The 27,377-nt window shown below is 39.4% G+C and overlaps 2 protein-coding genes across 3 annotated transcripts in view; both read left to right on the top strand.

Moving 5' to 3' along the window:
- The window catches only part of LOC137470877 (neural-cadherin-like), a 55,319-nt gene extending 53,648 nt beyond the window's left edge, over window positions 1–1,671 (top strand). Inside the window, exon 33 of the mRNA XM_068184667.1 lies at window positions 345–1,671. Coding sequence (XP_068040768.1) covers window positions 345–746 — 402 coding nt within the window. The 3' untranslated portion in view covers window positions 747–1,671. The remainder of the gene's footprint in view (window positions 1–344) is intronic.
- Window positions 1,672–4,762: 3,091 nt separating this feature from the next.
- On the top strand, window positions 4,763–27,018 carry INTS8 (integrator complex subunit 8). Of its 2 annotated transcripts, XR_010997300.1 has the most exons (28): window positions 4,763–4,972; window positions 6,532–6,706; window positions 8,603–8,743; window positions 9,137–9,208; window positions 10,362–10,413; window positions 10,638–10,820; window positions 11,395–11,502; window positions 12,214–12,369; window positions 12,876–12,976; window positions 13,320–13,461; window positions 15,227–15,297; window positions 15,444–15,619; window positions 16,481–16,614; window positions 17,223–17,333; window positions 18,026–18,227; window positions 18,771–18,892; window positions 19,913–20,097; window positions 21,509–21,542; window positions 21,780–21,850; window positions 22,203–22,259; window positions 22,343–22,404; window positions 23,046–23,164; window positions 24,747–24,850; window positions 25,508–25,558; window positions 26,186–26,259; window positions 26,336–26,400; window positions 26,486–26,529; window positions 26,809–27,018. XR_010997300.1 is itself a non-coding variant. In XM_068184676.1 (27 exons), the coding sequence occupies exons 1-27, from the start codon at window positions 4,843–4,845 to the stop codon at window positions 26,923–26,925; spliced, it is 2,988 nt and encodes a 995-aa protein (XP_068040777.1). In that variant the 5' UTR covers window positions 4,763–4,842; the 3' UTR covers window positions 26,926–27,018. The 2 variants fall into 2 exon arrangements, 1 of the variants encoding a protein (XP_068040777.1); XM_068184676.1 differs by lacking the exon at window positions 21,780–21,850.
- The last annotated feature ends 359 nt before the right edge of the window (window positions 27,019–27,377 follow it).

Here is a 27,377-nt window from a genome sequence, read left to right as displayed (position 1 = left end):
TGGCTTTTTTCTTCTCCTTCTTCTTTTTTTTTGTAATCGGAAGTCCTCTTTAGTGGGAGGCTTTCACTTCAGCCCCATTTCTACCTTTAATGATGCTGGTCATGTGTGCCCACTTTCAAGGGAGCTGCTCTGGACACATCATTGTTGATTTAGCTGAAAACTATCATTACACAAAGAGATTTGGTACGATCTGAACTTAGTCCTCTGAACTAGGCACACTCTTCTTCAGCTTGTAGAAGACTCACAGAATTCAGTCTTCTGTTGCTTTGTGTTGTAAAACATTTTTTGAATCAGTTTCCTTTTAAGTTGTTTCTCTCTGATATTTGCATTCTCTTTGTTTCCAGAATGCTTATGATATAGATGAACTGAAGAAACCTCTCCATAAGATTCCCCGCTCCTCCTTGCAAGCAGCTGCTCCACACTCCAGGACACCAATTGGCCCTAAAAGAGACTCACTCCCAAAACATGCACATCAAAAGCAATCAATATCAGCTGTTACCAGCACCCCAGACTTCAAGGAATATGTTTCTCAAATAATACGGGATGCAGACAATGATCTGAAGAGTCTTCCAGCTGACACTATTCATTTTTACTGCTTGGAAGGGCAATGCTCTCTAGCAGGGAGCCTTAGCTCATTAGATTCCATCAGTGGAGATGAAGATCTAAATTACGATTGCCTCCAAACGTGGGGGTCAAAGTTTGAGAAGCTTAAAGAACTCTATGCAGTCTCAAATGAAAATTTGTAACTGGAGTTAAAGGAACTTGACACATTGTCATGACATATGGACATTACTTTTAAAAATGCCCCTTTTTATATATAAGTTACATCAAGTAACTTACATGATGCAAGTTTTTAGGTACAATAGCATGATATACTCACTTTTCCCAGGAGTGATAATCTGAATAATCTTTTTATATGCACTGTACAAAGTTATTTCATTATATAAGTGCAAAGACTTTCAAAGCATGAATTTTCTTGAAAACTTTGGAATGTAGGATAGCTATAGAATAGTATTACAATATCCTTTTTTATTTGTGTAGACCGCAGTGACTTACTAGAATTATCCTGGATGCAAGAACTCGAATTATTTTCTCCCTAGTATTAATGTAAAACCTATCAGGTGGGTAACAATGCATAGGGCATTAATTTTTCTAAATTGAATTGATTTTAGACTGTGAAATAATTATTACCAATGTTAAATATAAAACATTTACAATTTCTGGTTTCTTGTCAGCTTTTATTGTATCCTCCTAAACTCTGCTCTTCCATGACATGACACACACTGCCTCACTCACAGGCTGCCCAACTCTGTGTGACTTTTTCTGTCTGACCCTTTTTCTAATTACCTGTACCAAGGGGAAAAGAGTAGCAAGATCCCATCTGTGAACATGACTTTGTGACAATTCTACACTCTTAAAGGCAATTGTGAGACCTGGAAAAAGTTTCTGTTCAGTGAAATTTTATGTCCAACTTTGCTTTTCACATGGAACCATTCTTCAAAGTGTGCAGCTGGAAAACAGAAGAGCTGATAGCAGGTGTGAAGACAAGCTAGAAGGGCATCCAGGCAAAAGTTGGAACTGAATTCTTTCATTCAGGACAGTCATTGTAAAAACTGGGATCCTCAAAACAGAAAGCATGGGAAACCTAGCCTCTACTCCTTTGCCTCCTCCTGCTCTCCAAAAAACGACTGGTTTTAGTATGGAAAAAAGGGAATCAGAAGCTTCTGAAATCTGATATTGACTTGAACACTCACTTCTGTGACAATGGGTAAATCACCTTGTTCTTTCCTTTTCTCTCTTAACCTCTCTGAAGCTGAGCTCCCCTCTTGGGCAGCTCCCAATGCATTTGGTGATGTGTGAATGTTAATAGGTGCTTACAGAGTGCTTGTAAGCTCTGAAGTGACAAGGGTTTTTTAACTGTTTTCAACTCAGTGGGATTTTTTAATTACCATGATACTCAACATTTGTTTTTTTATCAGTCTTGACACTCACTTTGATTTATAATTAATGTTTTAAAATTAGATTTTTTCATCACTCTTCATCATTTTACTTGGCATAAAGAATGCAAATGTAAATTAGTTTTGTACCTAGAGGGACAATTTTGATACTATTAGAACAAATTGTTTACATCAAAAATGGATTGAACAGAATTACCATGTGAACTGAATGAAACAATTTGCATTCATTTAATAAAATTATTTGTGTAGATGACACTAAATTAGTAATATTTATTAGAAAGATTTGGAGAACGAGTCACCATGAGCCACTCTTTCATGCCAAAACCTCACATGGCTGGACACTGATCGTTCTTACAAAGTCATAAAAAATAAACATGGTGGATGTATTAGCATATAGCCACATCTTGTTTAATGTAAATTTTTCCTACTTTGTAAAGATATATGTGTAGTGTGGTAAGAAACTACAACACTTCTTACACCAGGGGATATTACATATGTGATTGCTGCAAATGAAAACTGCTGAGCCACAGAACTTCAGTAAGGTCACTCTTCCAAGTGTTGAATTCTTACAACATTTTCATGAAGTGGATATACATTTTTATTGCTCTTTATTAAGTTGCCTCTTCTGAACTTGGTATCAAGTAAAGCTTAGTATAATTATTGGTAAAATGTCTCTTCCAAAAGGGACACTTTCACATTTAGAACAATGTGCTAAAAAATCATGCTAACAGACTATGATCTCCCTGAGGGTTATTTTGTAATTCATATTCTGAAACTGAATATTTTAGATTTGGATGCATTAAATAACTCAGGAAAGCTGAAGCAGTAGTTAATTTTTTCCCTCAAATAACTGAACACACAAAGTACTATGCACGACAGAAGATAAATTGCATCGAACTCAGGACATGTAATGGACTTCTCTCCTCATGAAAGGTGAAAAAGAAGAACTTTCCTCTATCTCCTTGGATCACTTATAGCAAAATGCAAAATGATCATAGTTGAGACCTGCACGTGATAGCCCTAAGAGTCACACCATTTGCCTGAAAGCATGGTCCAAACACTTCTTGAACTGCCAGGCTTGGTGCTGAAAGCACTTCCCTGGGTAGCCCATTCCACTGTCCAATTACCCTCTTGGTTAAAAACTTTTCTAGTACTGTAATATTATTGTACATAATCATATATCTACATTGCAAATCTCCTGTGCAGCCTTTGGGAACTCTTCTCTAGTAAAATATTAGAGAAACTCAGCCAAATTACTGAAATAGATAAAAGCTTCTGCTAGTCATCCTGCTTCTCCCCAGGATATATATGTTCTAAGAACAGGGATACCTGAAAAGCTTCAGAACCAGATCCTGCAGTTGAGAGAGTGGCACAGTCGGACACGGACTGTCATGCAAATACTGACACCTTAATAACATTAGAAGCTGTAACCGCTAAACGGACATGGAGCAAGTCCAGAGGAGGGCCATGAAGTTGATAAGAGGGCAGGAGCATCCTCACTATGAAGACAGGCTAAGACAGTCGAGCTGTTCAGTCTGGAGAAGAGAAAGTTCTGTGGAGACCTCATAGCAGCCTTTCAGTATCTGAAGTGAGCCTACAGGAAAGCTGGAGAGGGATTCTTTGTCAGGAACTGTAGTGATAGCACAAGGAGGAGTGGGTACAAATGGAAAGAGGGGAAATTTAGGTTAACTATTAGGAAAAAACTCTTAACTATGTGCATAAAAGCCACACTATGAAAAGCCAATGTCCATAAAGGAGGCAAAGGAGCCCTGCAATTTTATTCTAATGAAGGGAGAGAGTCCACTAGGCCAATCCCCCACAGGGTCTCTTTTGAGGTTTTGGAGGATGCAGCCTCCTTTTATCCTAAACTCCCGACCACCTGTAGCCCTCTTTGTTTTCCCATTGGCTGAGGTACTAGGAAGGTACAGCTTTCCTAAATCACCTACCACATATTCCCCCAAAAATACGTATCGTCATTTTCTCCTAACTTTCGGAAGTTCAGACTCTCTGGGTTCTGCAGATCCACCAAACGTTCAGACCATCTGGGTTCTGCAACAGACTTTGCCCAGATGCATTTCTCCTAATACCCTAAAGTTCAGGAATTCAAAATGTCTAGTCAAAACACCTGGGTTCTGTCACAAACCTGTGCAGCTTGATGTTCCTAGAGACCCATTTCAAAGACAGTAACATCCATTTCTCCTAAATCTCCTATATCATCTTCTCATCGAATAATTTGTAAAGACATTAGCACCCATCTTTCCTATCAGCTGCGAGGGTGGTGAAACACTGGAACAGGTTGCCCAGGCAGGTTGAGGATGTCCCAGTCCTGAAGCGTTCAAGGCCAGGCTGGATGGGGCTCTAAGCAGCTGGTCGGGTGGGATGTGTCTGTCCATGGCAGGAGAGGTTGGGACTAGATGATCCTTAAGGTCCGTTCCAACTCCTTAACGTTCTGTGATTCCATGATTTAAATCTGCCTCTATGGATCAAAGTCCTCATTTCTTTACCCTTTCATGAGGCATTAGGGTGTGCAGGGGCAGGAGCATGGAGGGTGAGCCATTTATCGGCCTGAGTGCTCACAGGCAGCACAGAGGGGACAGGACCGCAGCGGACGCAAAGGCAGAGGGACAGCTGCGGGGGGTGGCAGGGGACATGCACCGAACTAGTAACTTGGGAAAGAAAACCACCGATTCCATTAGGGAGCCGGGCTGCTCTGCCGACAGGGCCGCTCCGCCCGGCCGCCCCACGGGCGCCGCGCCCCCGCGCCGCGGCGGGCGGGGCCCTGCGCGGGCCGCCTCCGAGGGGGCGCGGCCGGCGGCCATCTTGTGCGGCCGTCGGTGGCTGCGGGGCCGGGGGGTTCGTGGGGGGCTCCCTGCCGGCGGCCGACATGAGCGCGGAGGCGGCGGACCGGGAAGCCGCCACCTCCAGCCGGCCATGCACGCCGCCGCAGACGTCGTGGTTCGAGTTCGTGCTGGAGGAGGCGCTGCTGGAGCAGCACCTGCAGAAGCCCTCTCCTGGTGCGTGCCCTGCTGGCCGCCGCCTCCCCGCGCCCTCGGGTTCGGCCCGGCCCCGCTCCCCGGCCCCTCCTGGGGCAGGATCGCTCCGGGGGCTGTGAGGCGGCAGTGCGGGGTCTCTGCTGCAGTGCTGGGGAGCGGGGGGCAGAGGGAGCCGGGCACTGCCCGGGGCTGTGAGGCGGCAGTGCGGGGTCTCTGCTGCGGTGCTGGGGAGCGGGGGGCAGAGGGAGCCGGGCACTGCCCGGGGCTGTGAGGCGGCAGTGCGGGGTCTCTGCTGCGGTGCTGGGGAGCGGGGGGCAGAGGGAGCCGGGCACTGCCCGGGGCTGTGAGGCGGCAGTGCGGGGTCTCTGCTGCGGTGCTGGGGAGCGGGGGGCAGAGGGAGCCGGGCACTGCCCGGGGCTGTGAGGCGGCAGTGCGGGGTCTCTGCTGCGGTGCTGGGGAGCGGGGGGCAGAGGGAGCCGGGCACTGCCCGGGGCTGTGAGGCGGCTTTCACCGCCGGCAATAACGCGTATTTTCCCATTTCACTTTATCTTTCCTATCTAATAACTTCATTTCTCTGTCTTTCTTTTCTGGTAGATCGCTTTTCCTTTCGTGTATGAGACTGTTGTGTGCGGAAGCGTTGTAGTTTGTTTGTTCGGTGGGAAGTGCTGCTCCTGCACATCATTGCAGTTGGCAGCTGGTTTTCTCCCACTGGAGTCCTGTTAGTGGCAGGAAGTGAAGTCCTCCGAAAGGTTCATTGCTGAAATTGCTCTCTGGACCTGGAATCAATAGAAATCTCATCTGATGTATTATAAGAAAGTGGCCATATTTAAAATTACCTGATCTTTTGACAGTCATAAGTGGTAGTCATCTTTTTCAGTACCCAAATTCTGCAAGGAGGTGAAAGAAACAGGGAAACCTGGGCCAGTGTTGCCTCAACAAAAAGTCAATTTAAGCATAATCTATATTAGATCTTATGCTTAGATTTTATACTCTGTTTTGTAATGAATTAAGTAAATAGGTAATACTTGCTTTATGTTTCACAAAGGTCAGTGAGTGTGTAATAGTTACAGTTTGGCCTCTTTTTTTCAAAAGAGCTCAAAGGTATTGGCTATCTTACTGTAAGGAAGAGATTGGGTGCTTTTTTGATGTTGTTTTTTAACCAATCTGAAAGTATGTTCTAAATGTATTCAGAAGTAACAGCAATTGCTTGTAAATATATTTTACATGCAGAGGAGAATTACAGTAGATACATCATTTTTACAACAGTTCACTTGTGATTTCATTAGGCAGCATTTATTTTCAGTAGATGCAAGCAGCAAAACATAATTAATACAAAATAATGAAAATAAATTTAAATGTGAGAGTGTGGTTACCATGGTCAAGTGATTTTTAATGTTAAGCAAAGATATGTTGATAGTCTGATTTGAGTCAGCACATGCAGGACACCATTTGGAATGAGAATCTACCAGGTAACAATGTCGGCACTATAAACACCAAGGATAAAAGAACCGTATTCATAGCTGGGAAAAAAAAATTCTGGGCTTATAAAGAATTTGAGGAGTGGCTGTGTTTTTTTGCAGACCCACCACCTGTACAGTTGATTGTTCAGTTCTTGGAACAAGCTTCAAAACCATCAGTGAATGAACAGAACCAAGTCCAGCCACCACCTGATAACAAAAGAAACCGCATTCTAAAACTTCTTGCTCTCAAAGTTGCTGCTCATCTGAAGTGGGATCTGGATGTGTTAGAAAAAAGGTATAGTCTGTACATCTTCATGCTAAGTTTACTAAATTGAAATGGCTTGAGATATTTATTTTTTAAAAAATGGAAATCTGTCTTGCTTCCTTTTGGGTTTGATAATTGAAATCAAGTTTTATTTTAGCTGTGAGTTAGGAATTGGTTTTGATACAGCCAGTGTGTCTGAACAAATAAACAGTATTTAGAGAAGAAAAACAGCATGTCTTAGACATTAAGATATGTACATGTAAGCTTCATAAAGATGAATTTGAGGTTATGTTTTCTTCAGTGACAAAACTAGCGTAACTTTCCTCATTCTGACATGCTTGAAATTGCTGGTCTTGTTCCAGTTTTGTTGATGTTAGTAAGTCCATGTATCTGTGAACTAGGTCACTGAAATGACTGTGGTTGAAATAGACAAGCCCCAGCTTTGCATCTTTCCTTTGGAAATTTCAGCTGAAAAATGGTCTGATGAGCTAGAACAGTCAAGAACTAATTCAGTTTGGCAGTGGTATGCACATTAGGGAGCTGCACTTCACAGAATCACAGGATGGGTGTGGTTGGAAAGAACCACAGTGGGTCGCCTGATCCAACCTCCCTACTCCAGCAGGATCATCCCAGAACACAAGGCACAGGATTGTGTCAAGTGATTCTTGTTTACACTTAAGTAATGGCAGAAGTTCCTTACTCATTCACACAGGTCTCTTGCCCCCTTTTTCTGTAATTTAATGTAAAATTTAAGGAGGCAATAATTTACCTAGTTCTAACTTGCATGGAATTGTAGAATCATTTAGGCTGGAAAGGAGATTTAAGATATTGAGGCCAACTGTTAATTTGACACTGGCAAGCCTACCACTAAGCTGTGTCCCTAAGTGCCACATCTGCCTATAATTTAAATACCTTCAGGGTATGATGGTGACTCAACCACTTCCCTGGACAGCCTGTTCCAATGGCTGACCACCCACTTGGTGAAAAATCTTTCCTAAAATTCAATCTAAACCTCCCCTGGCACAACTTGAGGCCATTTGCTTTCATCCTGTCACTTGCCTGGGAGAAGAGTGACCGCCCAGTTGCTACAGCCTCCTTTTGGGGAGTTGTAGACAGCAATAAGGTCCTCTCTGAGCCTTCTTTTCTTCTGGCTAAACACCAGTTCCCTTAGCCACTGCTTGTAGAATGCTTCTGATAGAACATAGGACCTAAAATTTGTTAAACAGAAATCCTGGCTTTAGCTGCGAAAAGTGTAGTTTCACTGGTTATTTTCAATACTTGTTGCAAAGAATGCAAATTTTTCATAAGGTCAAAGGTACTTTTGGCAGTAGCTGATCTAATTTCAAATAATGTCTAAATTAATAATAGTATTTTAGTTGTTAAATTATACCACAAAAGCTTGGAGCAGTGCAGTCCAGCCTGCATGTCTTGTCATTTTATTAAAGAGAGCTCTGTCCCACCTAATGTATGTTGTACTTAACGCTATTCATAAAGTTCCTAGGCTTAACTTCACTTTATGTGAGTGAAATTTCATTTGTGATGGAAATGGGGTTGCTTACCTTCAGGGAGTATGATCTGGGGCTGCTTTGAAAGAACTTCTTATTTAGCTAGGTCGTGCTGTTACAGGTGACTGGATTATTCTGGTACGGTACCTCAGTGGGTAATGCATTGGTGCAGAGTAGTAATTCAGCTGTCAGGGCAGGTGAACTTGGGCCCATCCTCTTGGGCTTAATTTATGCAGCTAATACTGGTAACTGCTTTACATACCTGATCTCAAATGCTGAAAAACATCCATGTGATGTTAAGTACTGAATAGTACTTAACAGTATTCAGTAACCAGTACTGAATAGTAGTGTACATTGTTTAACATTCCATAAGTAGATTTACTCTAGGAAGTATCTGATTCTGTCTTTTATTTTTTAATAGCTTGTCTGTTCCTGTATTGAACATGCTATTGAATGAACTTCTGTGTATCAGCAAAGTTCCCCCGGGAACTAAACATGTGGATGTAGATCTGTCCAGCTTACCCCCAACCACTGCAATGGCAATACTACTCTACAACAGATGGTAAACTCCTACACAGCAGTAATATCATTATACAACAAAGCAGTGTTTTCTTCTGTCTGTATAATTGTACGTAGAAGGAGAAAGTATTGTGATCTGTTGCTAGGTTACAGTGAAGGAGCTGAGTCTGAAGAGCTATTCTAGAGTTGGTTTTCTTCCCTAAAAAAATAGTCAAGATAGTGGTTTGAACTCTCTCCTTATAAATATAAAATCTTGGTCTTTCAGCTTTTTATGGACATAAGAGTGTTTCTTAGCTGCTAGATGTGCTCTTGAGTAAAGGATGTATTCTAATGGTATAATGTTTCTGAAATGGTAAACTGCTATTATCAATGTGATCTGCTTATTACACTTCTGAGGCTAATACTATTCTTTGCTTAATTTTTTTCCCCTGTGTAGGGCCATAAGAACCATCGTTCAAAGTAGTTTTCCTGTAAAGCAAGTGAAACCTGGTCCACCTCAGTTAAATGTGTAAGTTACAGATATAATTAATTTGAATGTCATAGGTATTTTATAATCAGGAATGTAACTTCTAAGTGGATTAAATCAGATTAATAACTTACAGTTTCTTAAAACATCTATCTGTGACATGGAAAACTTGGATTTATTTCAAGTATATTCTCACTTTCCTGTCAGACACACTTGATACATACACTTGTCTGTTGTTCCACTCTGTCAGTGTTATAATCTCTGTGACTTTGACATGGCATGAAAACTCATGAGAGGAAGAGAGATGACAATTTGCCTTGGCAGAATGCTTATGCTCTAGTTTAGATGGGATTCATTTCTTGCATTCTTTTGGATCCCTAACTTACAGTAGCTTGCTTAATATGTTTGGTTTATTACACTTGTTTGAGGCATTGTGTATGATAACCTTAGAAATAAGTATTTTCATTTGCTTCATTAGGCAATAATTTTTAATTTAAAATCAATTTTGCATTTTGCCTTCTAGAATCTGTGAGGCTTTAGTAACAACTTGTCTGTGACTTTTATGTTACAGATTTCTCTGAAAGTTGGAAGTATCTAAATGGTGCTTTTCATATGTTTAATGTGATTTTTGTGCTAATCATTAGACCATACTTGTTTAAGAGAGTCTGTTAAATATGTTGATTAAACATACTCCTCTTCCTCCTCCTTATTTTAACTATAGATCTTATATTGTCCTGTATGTATCAGAGTCTGATCCTGAATTTTAAAAAATCTATGTGGGAAAATAATTGAAAAATACTTTTAATTTTTACATAAACATGTGAACATGCTTCTACCCCTGACATGTTTGAGAACATTTAAATGTTGAAGCTTCATGAGACTTGAGGCTGTGGAAGCTTTCTTTATTATTGTTTTGCTATTGAATTGCTATTAGCAATCTGATCTTAAAAAAGGCAATGATAACTTTGCAACTTTTTGTTTACTGAACCACATTCTCATACAAAACTATCTTTTCGTTATATAGTTCTGCGTTTCAGATATAGATAGATAAGAGCAGTCGGTGGTCCTGCATAATGATGTTCAAAATGTAGTTAAGCAAAACCAAGCATGAATGAATTATTGTGATCTAGAACATGAAATAATGTGCAGATCTACCTTAAAACTGAACTCTTGACTTCTTGTGTCTAACTTGCAGTATGAATCATATTCAGCAAGAAAAGGAACTAACTGAAAATATTTTGAAAGTGGTGAGACTCTTTTTCCCTTCATATTTTTCTCGAATTTAAATGTAAATACGAATTCTTTTATTGTAGAAGAAATGCAAAAGCCTACATGACATAGAGCAGTTGCGTAATGTCTTTTTTAAAAACCATCCCTATACTGAACAGTTAAAATTGTAGCATTAACTTAAACCCGGAGTTAAACTCAAGACCAAGAGGTTAATTCTTTTAATGTATTTGAACTATTACAGTTGAAGGAGCAGGCTGCTGATTCCATCCTGGTCCTAGAAGCAGCACTTAAATTAAACAAAGATCTTTATGTCCATACTATAAGAACTCTGGACTTATTGGCCATGGAACCTGGTATGGTGAATGGAGAAACAGAAAGTTCTACAGCTGGACTGAAAATCAGTGCAGAGGAGATCCAGTGCCAGGTAACTTGTACATTTTGTATTAAAGCTTTCAGTTTATATCTGCTTCTTTAGAAAAAGTGTTTAATAATTTCGAGGTGAATCACAGTTTTTTTCTGTTAATGTTCCCTGTGTTGTTTTGGGTTTGTTTTTTTTTGGTTTTGTTTGTTTGTTTGTTTTTGTTTTGTTTTTTTGTTTTGTTTTTTTAATGCAGTGAAGTAATAGTGGCTTCATTTTTACATTAGTAGAACTTTTTAAAATCATTGTAACTATTGTTGCTTTCCACTGACCTCTCACTTTTGCCTTCTCATTTCCCTGAAATAACCCATTTTTTGACAAGGAGAGCTTATTGCATTGTTTGCTATGATTATGGGAAAATCATTCTTTAATTTTGTAAGGCTTGTGCTGAATTACTCAGATTGAGATTGCAGTTAAAGAGGAAGCAATTGAAATGTGTGGGGTAAGGTGTGCAATGTATGTTGGTAAATTAGAAAAGTAGGAATAGTTTAAAGTACGTGGAACATTTGAGCTTAAATACTTAATCTTGACTTAAAACATGATGTCCAAGACCATGTGTTGATATCAGTGCTGTTTGCAGGTTTGCTATGATTTGGGTGCAATCTATTTCCAACAAGGATCTACAAATGCAGCTGTTCATGAAAAGGCTAAGGAGAAGTTTTTCAAAACAAAGGAGTTGATTGCAAAGGTAACAAGTGTTCTTTTAGCATGTAAATTCATCTCTTCTGTAAAAAAAAACCCTTGTCAAAATTATTGCTTGCTTCTTTAGTAGTTTAATAACTCTTAATGGTACACAGAGTTTTTAAAGAAACTTCCTGAAGTTTTGACAGTAATTTTTTTTCACATTGTGCCTGGTTTGAAATGGTATTAATTGGTTGCAGTGCATTGCTGCTTTGTTCTACATTTGTAATGGATAGTCTTTTACACAAATTGTATTGATGCAAAAAATGCAGAAATAGCATCTCCAGTACTAATAGTAACTCAACTGAACAGTACATCCTGTGTCCGTGGTGATGACGTGTTTTTGAGGAAGGTAACCATACAGCACTTCCTATTTTTTTTAATCTGATTTTCCCTTGGAAATTGCCTATGTTCTTTTTAAAAAGTACATACATAAAAATATGTACCGTTTACGTACCTTTTTAAAAAGTACATCTGTGTTCCTTTTTAAAAAGTTCATCTTAATTTATAAGTACAGTATGCTTCCTTTTTTATTTAGCTTCATATTCATATTTCTAAAACTGCAGGACTCCAGTTTTTATTTAAATTAATTGTTTAAATGTACATTCTTTTGTTCTTTTGCTGTTATTTGGGGAAATTGTGAGTCTTTGTTTCTGAATTAAGCATATATTTCATAATACTTTGGCCACTAAGATCTGATATAACTCTTACTTTTCAGAATGGCTCATCATCACTTCATTTTACCATAGATGAAGAACGGTTAGCTGGGTATTGTCAAGCTTGTGAAGTTCTTACTTCATCTTCTGATGATGCATCTCAACAGGCAACTCCATACAGTAAAATCCACAGCTGTATGAAATCTGGCAAATACCAGGTAGAATGCCTAAACAAAGCCATGTGTATTTGAGGGGGGATTTTAGCATTCTGTGTGGAGGATTCCATTTGAACTGGTACGGATTTTAAGAAATTTTAAATGACAATTTAACCATTAACATACTGTTTTAAATCCTGTGTGTTTAGGAATATAACATAATCAGGTACACATTAGATTAAAATATCTTGGATTCCATACAATGGTAAATAATTCCTGCCAGCTGAGATAAGTGCTTTTCAGGTAGAGTTGAGTTCTTTGGCTTTCAGGGACGGTTGCTACTTAGATGTGCAAGTTTGTTTTGTGGTTTTTTGGTTTTTTCTTTGATTTTTCTGATGATAAAGATCTTCTTTTTTTACTTGATTTCTTTTTGATTACTCAGTGAATTTTAGTATTAAATATGGATGAGAGCTGTTTCTCTTAGTTTCCTCATTTTTACTAGATAAAATAATTTTCTGTCTAGTTCTTTTGCATTATGCATTGTCTATTCCAACTGTTTTTTGTTACAGGACTTAGTGAAGATATTCCTTGAAGATAACCTAACCCTCAGTTTACCTGAACAGTTCAGACAGTCAGTGCTGAGAGAGCTCTTCCAAAAAGCTCAGCAAGGGTGAGACATTAAATAATGATCAATGTTCAGTGATGATGAAGAGCAGTTTTCATTAGTTATGTTCTTCGTGGAAAGTATGTAAAATCTTTTAACAACAAACTACTTACATCCAAGAAACTTTAGCCTTCGTTTCTGTTAGCAATAGCCTAAGCTACATTTTACATCACACCACAGCTCCTCGATTGTATCTCACTGTGGCCATATATGGAAAAAATGTACTGAACATTAACAGTTGATTTTATCACTTGACTGATTTTTTTTTAAGATGTTTTTTCCACCTGCTGTGATACCACTCTTCATTTGTCAGAGCTGTCCTGTGATCTTCAGTTTTGTGTTCATGCAGGAATGATGCTCTGGATGAAGTCTGTTTCAAAGTCTGCGTGTGCAACACTGTCTGCGATATATTACAAGGTCGAATAATTGATATTCAGTTTTGTCAACTGTTCCTGAAACCCAGCAAAGAGAAAATAGACTTCCTTCTTGAGGTAAAACATTAATCTAGAATTGCAAGTGAAAATGGTATTTAGTGATTAGATTTCTTTCTCCGCATAACTGTTATTATTGCAAATGATGCTCAAATTTCTGAAGCAGAGAGAGGTAACTTCTCAAACATTTTTCAACTTGTTTGCAGTTAGTAGAGCTCCACTCAGTGTTCAGTTCTGCATTTGTTGTTCATAGCTCTGTTTCCATCTGTCAAGGAGGATCCAGTGGTGAGCTGTTGCTTCAGCTTGTATTTGAAGTCGCTGCTATTCCTGACATTGTTAAATTATATAGAGATATTGCTGAATACTTGTTCTAGTGGAGCAAAGAATCAAATTCTCCAAGACAGAATGAGTAGAAAAGTACTTGTGGAAGAGGACCACTTTTCTCTTACCAGCTTTGTTGTAGAAGTTAGCATGTGGAAAAGTGATCCTGAGTTACGGTTATGTGTGAGACCTACACTGTTACCTTTAGTGAAGCTTTTTAGGAAACTGTTATTTCTTAAATTAAACTTAATCCTTTTTTTGCTTTGCTGTTACTTGAATGTCTTTTATTAATTTGAGCCTAGCTCTTTTGCTTGTCTCTTCAAGCATGTGGCAAAAATTAACTGATGGTACTCTCTACTGCAGAAGAAGTAAAAGCTTACGTCAACTGCTCATATTGGGACTGAAACATACTTCTAAAAAAAAGTATTGCAAGCTGACAAATTCAACTATATAGTTATTTTTCAACTGCTGGTTAAAAAAAAAAACAAGTCCTAGTGAATCTTATTTTGCACTTAGAAATACTTCATTTTTAAACTTATGTGCTAAATAATCTCTTGTGTGGCACTCGGTGTCAGTGCTTCTGTATACTAGAGGAACAGGAAAAAGGAATGTGGATTTTGTCTGAAACATCCTATCTTATGTACAGTTTGCAGGAAACTGATCCATATGTGATGGCAATAGCTTTTATCAGGTTTACTTTAGCGGCAGTCTTATTTCACACAGTTGTACTGAGATTTCTTTATCAAGCTTTGTCAGTCAAATCTTATCTTACTTCCTTTGGCTTACAAGAAGCCCTTGAGAGATGGTCTCATCTCTGCAGTTAGAGTAACCGAGTCATGGCAGGGTTACACAGAGCAAAACAGAAATACTGGTTTGATTCTACATGAATTAGGGTAACCACCCAGCAATGCTGCATTTGGTTCCCACCCAACAGCACTTAAGCAGATTCTAAAATTGCTCTACAAAATAAAAATGACAGGCCAAAAGAGTGGGAGTTGTTCAGCCTGGAGAAGCAAAGGCTCCAAGGGGATCTTGGAGCACCTTCAGGTACCTAAAGGGGACTAGAAGAAAACTGGAGAGGGATTTTTGCATTTTGTTGTGGGACAGGACAAGGGTAATAAATTCAAACTGAAAGTGGCAGATTAAATATTAGGAAGAAATCCTTTACAGTGAAGGTGGTGAGGCACTTGAACAGGTTGCCCAGAGAACCTGCGGATGCCTCATCCCTGGAAGTGTCCAAATCTAGGCTGCATGGGGCTTTGAGCAACCTGGTCTAGTGAAAGGTGTCCCTGCCCGTGGCAGGGCTTTTAGAACTGAATGATCTTTAGGGTCTCTTCCAAACCAAACCATTCTGTGATTCTATAACTTTGTTGCCTCACTTGAGATAAAGGTTTACTGGCTGTTACTACTTGTGAGACTAAAAGCTAGTCAGTAACACTGGCTGTAACTAAATGTTATAAATGTGCAAGGGGACTGCTTAGTTATTTTCTGCTTTCTTTTCCAGGTTTGTTCAGGGTCAATAAACTTGGAAAGTGCTTCTGAAGAATTGAAGAGAAGAATGGCAGCATTTCTCAAGTATGTGCCCATATTACAATAACATGAAGTTGCACTTTGTAAGCAATGTAATACAGCACAATAAATATTTCAAGAACTTATAACTAGAAAAATAAGAACTTTTTCACTTTTTACCTGCTTATGTACTAACATTTTTATTTGTTTAGAAACTTATGTTTGGGCATGGAAGATCTTCAGTTTGTCTTCATGATTTCATCTCATGAGCTTTTCATAAAACTGCTGAAAGATGATGAACGGAAGCTGCTCATTGACCAAATGCGGAAGAGATCTCCTCGAATCAATCTGTGCACAAAACCTGTGACTTCTTTTTATGATATCCCAGGTAATTTTCGCAGCATTTTCATTAACTTATGAGCAGACAGTGCCCTGTTTCCATGATGAAAACCTTGAGGTTACGAAGGGCAGGTCTGTTCTCAAAAAAGTTTAGAATGTTTTTAGAGAGAGTACTTCCTGTTGTTAGTTGGTGCATGTCCTGCTTGTTCAAGAAGGTGACTGTTACTTGCTTGTATCTCAAATGAGTGTAATAGATATGCTCAAATGAATGTGTCCTAGGTGACAGAGTGAGAGTATGGCATTGTTTGAGCAAATGTGGCTGTGGCAGCTGTTCCCAGAAAGGGAACCCTGCCTCTGGACTTAGATACATTAATGATGATGTGACTCTGTGGTAAGCTGGACCAGGAGTGCCATCTGAATGAAATTTTTAACCTACCAAAGTAAAACATACATCTTTTCAACCAGTTAATTTCCCAATACAGCTGGCTGGCTGTGCAGCTGCACAAGTCAAAGCTAACAAGAGGTGCCAGATGGTGGCTGGGGCTAGAAAGACCTTGCCTTTTCAGCTCTAATGGAGTCTTGCAGTAACTTAAGCTAGTTAAGACAATGTGTATTTTCACTAGAGCAGTATAGGAACACACTTTTAATGCAGATCTTGAATCTATTGCTTTGCTATAGCAAGAGAACTCAGAGCTGCTGGAGTGAGGAAGGGGACTTGAAAGCAGCCCTTTAGGTCGGGCTGAAGGTAGCACAAGGTGTTCGTCGAAGGGCACAAAAGGATGGCTGGACCTGTGGAAGCATGATGTATCTGCTGTTCTTACTACGTTCTGATTGAAGTGTTATATGCTAAAGAATTGGAAGTATCTACATTGAGAAGAATTTGCTGGAGATGTGGTTGCTTTTCTTCTAGCTTCAGCTAGTGTCAATATTGGCCAGCTTGAACATCAGCTCATACTGTCAGTGGATCCTTGGAGGATTCGCCAGATCTTAATCGAGTTGCATGGTATGACCTCAGAACGCCAATTCTGGACAATTTCTAATAAGGTAACTTAGTTCATGTGCTCACAAGAGACTATAATTCAAGGACTAGTTAGGTATCATACTGCAGTGAACAACATACGTTTTCTTATAGATCCTCAGGGTAACTTATCTTTTCCCTCTCTGCATAGTGGTGGTTTAATAAGAATGATAATACATATCTAAACTCACATTCTATGTGAAGAGTATTACAATAAAACCTGTAACCTTTGTTTTAAGGAATTACTGGCTGTATCACAAGCTTACCTTACGAGAAAAGATGTTTTCGTAGCTTGTGCTTTTAGTGTTCTGACTAGATAGCAATATTGTTTTAGCTTAAATTTCTGTCATTAGAAGGTTGGAGCAAGAGAGAGGAAGACTTTGTTTAAATAAAGATTCCTTGTCTTTTTTGTTGTTGTTGTTGTCCCTCCCCTTAATTATTGTATATTCAGAGTGTGAACAATGGGTACTAGGGCATTTTTATTGTATTTCTAAATGAGCCGTACATTACTTGTGATTAGATGTAAAGATGGGAATTGGCAGTCATTTTCAATATTTGGGGTTTGTTTATGTTGTTTTAAGCAGTGATTCTAAAACTTATTTCTGTGCAAATATCCTATGCATTTCTCTCCCAGTGGGAAGTACCAAATGTTTACGGCAGTGTTATTTTAGGAATCAAAGACAGTCTGACTAGGGATTTGGTCTACATCCTGATGGCCAAGGGATTACACTGCTGTGCCATTAAGGTGAGCAAGCCATCTGAGCTTACTGGTTGGTTTGGACCAACTTTCAGATTGGTCCAAATTTCATTGAATCTTAATGAAATGGAAAATTTGGAAGGTCCTTTTTTAGAAAAAGATCTAAAAAATTGGGTGGTGAGGGAGGTGTTGTAACAAGCTCTATATGTTGTGTTATGGATAAGTATTTCTGTCTCTCAGAGTTCCATCAGCAAAGCAAAGGTAATGGCTTTCTAGTGAGTTGGGCCTGGAGATAATTTCATTCATACTAAGTTTTGATTATGTTGTTCTAGATCATGTGTCATCTACATCCAGTGGTGATTTGATTTACTGATAGGAAGTGCTGTTCTTTTGAATAAGTGTTTTACATAAGGAATTTATTGGAATGCTGTTCTATTTTCCTTGTAATTGACAAATTTGCTGAACTGCAGCTAAAACAAAATTGTACCAAGCATACCAGTAGTTGGTTCTAGCATGTTTTTGCTTAAACTCCTTGTTTGTTTTCAAAAGATCTGGAACTCTTAAGATTAACAGCACGTCCAGAGGACTCATAAGTAGACACTGTGAGATGCTTGAGCAATGCTGATGCTAATGAATGCCAAGGCTGGATCAGCCAAGATAGAGTTGAATGCACTTTAGCTTGTAGTATTTCCCCTTATGAGTTTGTTAGGAATCATTAATGCATATGATTTTTATTGCAGGATTTTGTCCATGCGAAGCAGCTTTTTGCTGCTTGCTTGGAGCTTGTGACAGAGTTTTCTCCAAAGCTCCGTCAGGTCATGCTGAATGAAATGCTCCTTTTAGACATTTACACTCACGAAGCTGGACCTGGTGCTTCTGGAGAGCGTCCTCCTTCTGATCTTATTAGCAGAGTCCGAGGCTATTTGGAAATGAGAGTACCTGGTAAGTACATTACTGTCTTTCTGAGGATGCAGTAAAGCACAAACCTTGAGAGAAGGGGAAAAATCCACAGCAAAATAAAATAACTTTCTATTGCAGATTAATCACCTAGGTGTGTAAGTGGAAAAACAACAGTGACTTTGACACTGGTTTTAGTAAGTCTTCAGAAGTTTCATTTGTTTTTAGAAGTTGGAAGTGAGCATGATGCCTACCTCATTGACAGTTTCTGTTCAATGCCACTTACAGGATTGAACAGGATAAACATCTCTGCACTTCTGTCTGAAGGGTTTTGCTAGTTGTTAAAGCTTTCTCCTGGTTTGACAATGACAGAGTAACATTGTACTGTTGAGATTAGGTAAAACTCTTGTTGCTTCTGATTTCCAGAGGTGAGGTCTCTCGTTGGGTTAAGCATTGTATTTTACTGTGATAGCTGTTGAACAAAAACAGCTGATTAGAGACAATGGGATTTGCTTCTTTTCATGCAACACCATTTTACAACACTATTTTCTCAAAAAAAAGTTAAATAAAGAATCCCTTTCCTTTTAGATATTCCTCTTCGACAAGTTATAGCTGAAGAATGTGTTGCCTTCCTGTTAAACTGGTGTGAGAACGAGTATTTAACCATGCAAGTTCCATTACCTCTGGTTCAAACTAATCCTTATGTGAAGGTAACAAGTGCTCAGTCTCAAAACTTTCTCAGACTGTAATTGACTTTTTTGTTGAAGTATTTTGTACTTTTCAAAGCAAGTACCCTTCTGCTCAAGAGTGTGGGGCTTTGTGGCTGTAATGAATTAAGTATGCAGCAGAACATAGTAGGGCTAAGCAACAAGCCTAATGTTTAGCCCTTGACAAAAAACATGGAAGCTGTGCTGCAGGAACACGTGAAATCTTGGCCCTTGTCAGCTGCCAGCTAAGGTTGGGTCCATCAGGTGTGTGTGTTTATGATCCATGATTGAAACACTGTAGCACTTCCCTAAAGGACTCTCAGCTGGAATTCAGCCTAGATTTATGTTGGAAGTATGAAAGGTGTGCAGATCTCTGTTTTCAAGTCTGGCTTCTTGTCTCTTCCTCAGATACTTGTGTTCCAAATGCACTGTAAGAGTTCTGTTCTTTTATCCATCACCAGTGTTGAATTTTTGGAGACATTGAAGCCCTGCCTTCTTTGAAACTTTGTTTTCAAAGTTGTTTCACAGCACTATTTCTAGTTCTCACCTAGGCCATAGAGCAGAAGGCAGGTCGTATTACAGGACAGGTTCATTTTTACCCTGCTCTGCTTACCTATGATACTTCCTAATTTCTGTTCTGAGGTTCAGATTTTTTGTATAACATTGTGCCAGTTTCAGTTAAGATTAATTACTGTATGGAAGTTAAGTGAGTTCTAAAGAGCCAGTCTTTATAAAATGGTATTTTATGGGGGTTAGGTTTTATGTAATATGTAAGTTTGTTTTCTGGAGCTTGTACTAATGAAATACACACCAAGGAAGCTAATAAATGGGAAAATGCTCTGTTTAATTCCTGTTTTCCAGCTTTGTCATCACTGTTCTCTGCTGCAAAATTTAGTCATATTGCTTTGTAGATCATAATTTAAAATCATTTGCTTAAGCCATTTTAAATACCAGTAATTCTTTTGCTGTAGATGATATGCAGAAAAGCCTTAGTTCCTGTATTTTTTCTGTTCCATTGCCTAGCTGGGCCAGTTGCTGGCTGCTACGTGCAAGGAACTGCCAGGTCCCAAAGAAAGTAGACGCACAGCTAAAGATCTCTGGGAAGTCGTTGTGCAAATCTGCAGTGTATCCAACCAGCACAAACGTGGCAATGATGGAAGAGTGAGTTTGATAAAACACAGGGAGTCTACACTGGGTATTATGTACAGGTATGTTTTCTAAAATTATTTTTAAAGATGGCTTGAATAGTTAGTTTGATCCCATGTTCTCGTCAAAAATTGTTTGGATTTCACTATCAGACTGATGGCAACAGCTAAAGATCTGAGTAAAAATCCTGTTCACTGTGAGAGTTGGGTATTAGTAGGGATGTGCTGACTTTCCTTTTCAGAGGCAGAAGAGGAGGGTGTGGTGGGCAGCTCTCCATGCAGAAACTGAAACATATATGGCTGTGCTCCCATTACAACCAGTGCAGATCTTCCAGTAGAGTCAATGGCATCTAGAGGACAGTTGAGCTGATGGGCTGAAGCTGTCTGCTTTGCAGCAAATAGAATTATTCTGTATCAGTTTTATGCTTTTATAGCTGTATCAAGCACATAGCTCACAGCATGGGTATCTATACTTAGCTTTGTCTCCGAGTCTAAAGCTAAACTCTGTCTTGAAATGAAATTCTAATTCAGCTAAAGTCTGCAAAGAGTAAGAAAATCAAATTACTCTGGTCAACAGTTTCTCTGTCAGACATCTTGGCAGCTTTAGCCTCAAATGACTGATTCAGGACTGACTCTCTGATTTGTCCAGTGTTCTTGGCCTGTTCTGAAGTCTAAGCCTAAATATAACTTGTCTAATATGACACAGTTTGGCTTGTGTGACTGTATTGAACAGCTTCCCACATTAAAGCCATGGGAAGGGTGCCTCTGTCAAACCTCTGTGTGTGTCTTTGCCTTCCTTGAGCTAATCAGTTCAACGTGTGCTAAAGGCCAGCTGCATTTGCTAACACTGCTGTGGGGTAGGTGTAAGAGGGTACAGACGTGCTGTATCTTCCAGTTGTGTACTCTGGCAAGAAAAAGGAGTACAAGTGTATTCCAGGTTACTGAACCTTTCCTGACCCCTCTGATCCAAACAAAAAGGGCAAGTAAAGGGCAGTGACCCTGTTGTTATTATGGAAAAGAAGTAGTGAAAACTGTGCCAGTAAGGATTGTCTTATGGTGAGAATTTCTGATGTTCATTACAAGGAAACTGAAGGACATTATAAATGATCAATGTGTGCCCTCTTCTGTAAGTGTGTGGGTCATTGTTGCAAACCTGGCTTGGGGAATTGCAGTACAGTTCAATTGGTTTCCCTTTTAGAGTCAGTGGTTGACTTCTGTGATTTTCATGCCTTTTATAGCTCAATAGAAGAACATACCTCTTACTTTAACCTGTTTTTAGTGTAAAATTTGCTAGTAATTGTATTAAAAGTGAATGAGCTGGTTGAGCATTTTCATTTACATGCCCTGCATTTGTAAACTTGGAGGTGAAGGGGTATTTTAGCAGGTGAAGAATTTGCTCTGCTGATTTGTTTTTGAAGTGTGCATATATTCTTGTGGATGATTACTTACATGGGTATTTGTGTCCCTAATTTAGGAGTGAATTGTTGTCCTTCATCAAAAAGCTTCGGGTAAGTCACAGTGGTGCTGAAAATATGTTTGCAACCAAAACTTCCTTTTGGTGTAGTATTTTTCTGGACTCTTTGTGTTAAATTCCAGAAAATCTAACAGTTATATGGGTGTTTTGTATGGCTGAAAAAAGTGTGAGTTTGCTATACCTGGCATACAGCAGTGTGGAATAGCTTGTAAAAAAATTACCCTGAATTCTGATGGAGATCTGTTTACATTGGGAGTGTATTTTATTGCAGCTGTCACGAAGCAAAGCATTCCTTTTGGAGGGAGACAGAAGCTGCTACATGCATCATACTAAGCAGCAGAAGTAAGAAGGAGGGAAATTGTTTATAGCTTCTGGGTTTGTAAATGCATAGAAAGTTGTAGTAAGCCTAGTTTAAGTTTAAGGTTAGGTAGTAATCACAGAAACAATGTAAAGATGCATAAAGCAAAAGTAAAGTTTATATCCAAGGAGTTATTCAGGAAAATCTGAAGTAATTAAAAACTTTCTACAGAAACATTCTTGCAGTATACTTGTGTTGCAGATATCTTGACAAAATATTGTCCTATTTCAATAGGAAATTGTAATGAGTGCATAACTTCTTAAATAGTTTTAAAGCTTAGAGAAGAAAGTGGATTTTTGTCAGTTCATGGGAATATTTTTTTTTTTTCCCCTACAGGAACCATTGGTTCTTACTACAATATTGTCCTTGTTTGTCAAACTTCATAATGTTCGGGTTAGTATATATCATCAAAGTCTGTCTTGGCTTTCTTGAAATGTTTCTTCTTGTGATTTCTTATACCATCTTTCTTCTCTTAGGAAGATATTGTGAATGATATTGCAGCAGAACACATTTCTATCTGGCCCTCATCCATCCCCAAGTAAGATGATGATAAAAACCACTTTTTTCAAAATTCTGTATGTGATGGGTTTGGTCCCAGTTACTGTTAGTGTGATTTCTCCATGTAAAGGCATCACTGCCCCCATTCTGTCTCTGGGAAGGTTGGTTTGAAGACATGGAGAGTTTTGTTCCTGGTTTGATGGTCCTGATGGAGATATGGGAAAGAAGAAAGATGAGAAGAAAAAATGGGTTTTTTAAATCTGTGTGCTTTATTGAACTTATGTTCACTATATGTGTACTATATAATACTTCAGTATGAAATCACTAATTTTTTTGAGGTGTGTTTGAATAATAGCCAAAATAGGAAGTGGCAAATGGTATGTATTGATTTATTCTGGCTGGGTTGAACTGTATTTCTCCACTGAAATTTAGAGGCTCTGTGGGGTGGGATCTCAGAATCTCGTTTAGTTCTGGCTTTTTGTTCAAGCCTCTGAAGGCTGTATTTGTTTGGTGAGATTTACTGTATTGTAACAACAGTAATCTTAGTCAAGATGAAATATTTTCTGGAGTTATGCTTTTAATGCAAGGTGCTTTGGACTTCAACTAGATGGGAAATCAAATTAGTGGTTAAAAAACCAAAGCAGTAAGTTGGGAATTATTTTTCTTTCTTTTTTCCTTTAGTCTTCAATCAGTGGACTTTGAAGCTGTAGCTATTACAGTAAAAGAGCTGGTCAGCTATGCCTTGACTATCAATGCAAACAACCACTTCTGGTTAATTATTCAGGCAGATATTTATTTTGGTAAGTGAAATAATGTCTGTGGTTAACGTGTGTAGGGGAACCTTGCTGAGATTTGTTTGACATAACCCACCTTGTATTTCCCTTTATGAAAAGAAGTTTTAGTGATATATGAGGTTAAAATCTTCAGATGCAGTGGTGTAGGTGGATTTGTCTGGGAAGGTGTCAAAATCCACAGCTAGCCTGAGCTTCTGATAGGTCATGCGGACTTGCTTTTAGGGTAAGGGAAACTTTGACAGTTACCCTTAACATCACTGTTTTAGTGCAGTTGGTCCTTGAGTGGTGTAATTGTGCAAAATCATGGCACTTCAGTGTTTTTTAAGTGAATGGAAAGTTGTGAATGGTGGTTGCTTTTAAATGTGGAGATCTGTGGCAAGCACATTTCTCTCTCTCTCAGGATTTTTCATAGAGGTGCACAGAGAGAAAGAAAGAGAAAACAATTTCTATTTCTGCTCCTTGTTTTTCCTATGTGGAATGTGTTTGGAGAATTGTTTACCTGGGGTGATTGCTTGATTGTTTTCTGGTGAGACTTGTTTGAGCCTGATGGCCAATCAGATCCACCTGTCTGGACTCTGGAGAACAGGGTCACGAGTTGTGAGTCAGATATGGTAGTTAGAGAAAGTAGGTATGTAGTTTTAGTATCTTCCTTTATATAGTATATTAATGTATTATAGCGTAGTTATAATAAATCATTCAGCCTTCTGAACTGATGTTGAACATCATAATTTCATCCCAATGGGTTTGCATTTTACAATAGAGATCAGCTTCAGTGGAACACAAGATGAGCAGAGTGGAGACGATCTGTATTTTATATAGGGAAGTATCAAGGGTTTGTAATGAGGAAGCATGAGGAAGGGTTTGTAAATGAGGAATAACTACAGCTTTATTACTCTTGGGGTGAGAGGAGGAGTCTTTATCCAATGTTCAGTGCTGTCATGTTACATGTGGGAGAGTGATTCAGGGTTATAAACCTGTTTTCCAGTCTTTATTGCCTGTACAAAGTGCAGCAGTTTCCCAGAAGGAGGACATTGATGTAGGGGGTCTCAGAGCTGGTACATGAAAGAACAGTGGTTGGAGCAGTGGCAAATACAGTGGTCTGTATTTCAGCAGCCATGGGCAAGCAGGCTGCTCCTGCCACAGAGCCCCGGGAGGCTGCTGCCTTCCCCCCAGCTCAGGAAGGGCTTACTGGGAGTAGAAGTAGCGCTGAGCCTGAGCCATGAGAGTGTTCTCTCACTCACACTAAACTCCTTCACTACCCTGTGTGTGCTAAGCTCACTGAAGACAAACTTCCACTCTAAGGTTGATGGATTGAAGATCAACTACCTGAAAAAATAAAAAGCAATCCCCAAAAGGCAGAAATTTGCCTGTGGTGCTAGTTTCTCTGATTGTGTAGTTTTTCCATCTACCACTGTGTAACCACTTTGTGTGTCCATGCTTTTTAAACAATGAAACACGAGTCATTTTCCCAGTAGAATTCATCTATGAGATATGCATCTGAATAATTCTATAAACAATTGATCTGAGTATTAAATAACTACTGTATTTACTTTTGAGACCTTATTTTGCTTTTTTTTTCCCTTGGCAGCAACTAATCAGTATTCAGCAGCCCTTCACTATTACCTGCAGGCAGGAGCTGTATGCTCAGACTTTTTCAATAAGATGGTGCCACCAGATGTGTACACAGACCAGGTGAGCTAAAGTGGGATTTGCAAAAATCTCTCTTTGGATTCAGTCAGCATCCTGATTCTATGTAGAGACTAAACTGTCCAGCACAGACACATTCCTGTAGCATGTGAGGTGTTATATCTTGATGCATTTAGGGATACATGCCCTCATCAGTCCTTTTTCTTTTTTGGCTTGTTACTTGAAAGCCTTAGAAAGTCTGAGATTTCTCCTTTGCTGAATCACAGGCTTTTCTGTTAGTTCAAAGAGCCTGCAGAGCTGTGTGCTGGGAAAGCACTGTGGGACCCACTGGCGTGGAGAGTAAATGTAAAAGCCCAGAGCACAATCACTGTGTGGTGTGACCATCCCTGGCTCATCCCTGCAGAGCCACACCATGCTGGGCAGGGCTGGGGGCCAGACCTGCTCAGGACAGTGCAGCAGCCCTGCCTCACCAGCAGTGCTCACCTGAGCTCCAGCTGCTGAAAACATCTGGCTCCTGCTGTGCTGGAAATCTCTGTAGTGATGAAGGCTCAGTTCATCACTGCATGTGCTGAAGCCTGGGAGTTTCTAGGGGGTAGAAGAATGTAGATAGCTGGTCACTTGAATTTAAAAAGTAATAAAAATGGCAGTTTGTGTTCCAAAGCAAGCATTTCAGAAAGTGATTTGTTTTTAACCTTTCTGTAGGTGATAAAAAGAATGATCAAGTGTTGCTCTTTACTCAATTGTCACACCCAGGTAAGAGGTGAAACATGGCATTAACTAAAACATTTGCTTATAAATGTTTATATAGGGGATAAATTTAAAAAATACTGAATTCAGCTTCCCTTGGAAATGCAATCTGCAGTAGAGTAGGTTTTACCTTTGCTTCTAGGACAGTTATAGAACTAAAATTAATGAATAAATAAACACATACTTGGAAATGTAAAAAGTAGTAGTAGTCTAGGGGTGTTTTGTCCTACTTTTCTCTGATAATACAGACTTTTTTAAGAGAAGGTATTTGTGGGGTGATGTTGGGAACCTGGCCTTGTTTTTCATAACTGCAGGTGCTATTGCTGATCCATGGGGTCGGTCACTCTTCAAGAAGTAACAAAGTTTGTACTGGGCTCTGCTTTAAAAGCTCTTAAATGCATTTGGAAACCTGGAAGCCAAGTCACTCCCTTCTGATCTGAGTCAATCCCCTTTTCTTGTAGTTGTTGCTACAGTTATGTCAGAATGATCTGTGTTTAGGTGCTGAGAACTTGCTTGTCCTGGGAACAAGGTCTAGATTAGGTCTAGCAAAGGAGTGAAATGAACAAGGCAGGGTGTGGATGGTTTGTCTGTGGGGAATTAAGGCTGTCAGAATCACTGAGTCTTTCCTTACAGGTAGCTATTTTGTGCCAGTTCCTCAGAGAAGTAGACTATAAAACTGCTTTTAAGGCACTGCAGGAACAGAACAGGTAAATGTTTCAACAAAGTTTATAGATGCTTAAACACAATATGTGACCTTGTCAGTTAACCTGTCTTGTCTCTCAGTCATGATGCCATGGATTCTTACTATGAATACATCTGGGATGTCACCATCTTGGAGTACTTGACATGTATCCTTTTGCTGGAATCCCTGTATCCTTTTGCTGGGAAAAAGTCCATTACCTACCTAAGTGACTTTTCTTGACTCATCCTCAGATCTCCACCACAAAAGAGGCGAGACAGACAAGCGGCAGATAGCAGTAAGTTAACCCAGGGTGCCGAGATTTCTTTAGAGCGCCTTTCCCTCCCTGAAATCACCTCTGAAAAGGTGGTTTCAGTTCCAGTTTTCATTTTGTCACACAATTCTTTTAGAATCTCGGTGCTTACGTAAAGTTGTGGCTGAAGGGGTGGGATGGTAGGGCATACAGGAAATAAATACAGAAATAAATCACCCATGGAATTAGTGCTGAAAGTGCCCTGAAATGAAACAGCTCTACTGGAAGGCCTCATGTTGGTTGTGTCTCCTCTTTTGTTTCAAGATAAAAGCCATTGGCCAGACAGAGCTGAACGCCAGCAACCCTGAGGAAGTCCTACAGCTTGCTGCACAGAGAAGGAAAAAGAAGTTTCTTCAAGCAATGGCAAAACTTTACTTTTAGGCTAATGCTGGAATACTATTACAAAATGTGTAAAAGTGAAAAAAATCTTTCAGGACTTTATTTTTAAAAATTCATTTAAATTTTTGTACAACATTTACAGTCTAGTATCTTTCTTCTTAGAAATAGATGAAATCTTACAATGAACCTCTTATATTTTTACAAACTGTACAGAAGGCTGGAAGCAACTGCAGCTAGTTCCACAATGGCTTGTTTGAGAATACATGAATTCAAGTTTGCAAAGTTGTCGTGAGTGTAATGTGCATGTGGGTGGCACTTGATGCTCTAGTGCAGCGTTGTGGGCTGCTCAGTGTAATGTAACACTTGTCCCTGGGTGTGCAGCACAGATAGGAGCATCATGAAAGAGGGAAGAAGACTGACACCCTTCTCTCCTAGTACTGCCCTTCATCACAGAAGTGACTCAGAGGTAGTGAATATTCCAAGGAAAACACAGT

Source organism: Anomalospiza imberbis, chromosome 1 (assembly GCF_031753505.1).
Source record: "Anomalospiza imberbis isolate Cuckoo-Finch-1a 21T00152 chromosome 1, ASM3175350v1, whole genome shotgun sequence".
Taxonomy (NCBI): Eukaryota; Metazoa; Chordata; class Aves; order Passeriformes; family Viduidae; genus Anomalospiza; species Anomalospiza imberbis.
This window is presented reverse-complemented; position numbering and strand designations above follow the sequence as displayed.

Coding starts and splice junctions, on each gene's coding strand:
- INTS8 (XM_068184676.1), top strand. CDS start 4,843: ATGAGCGCGGAGGCGGCGGACCGGGAAGCCGCCACCTCCAGCCGGCCA. Junction 18,893..19,912: donor AAACTAATCCTTATGTGAAG/GTAACAAGTGCT, acceptor TCCATTGCCTAG/CTGGGCCAGTTGCTGGCTGC. Junction 24,851..25,507: donor CAGATGTGTACACAGACCAG/GTGAGCTAAAGT, acceptor ACCTTTCTGTAG/GTGATAAAAAGAATGATCAA.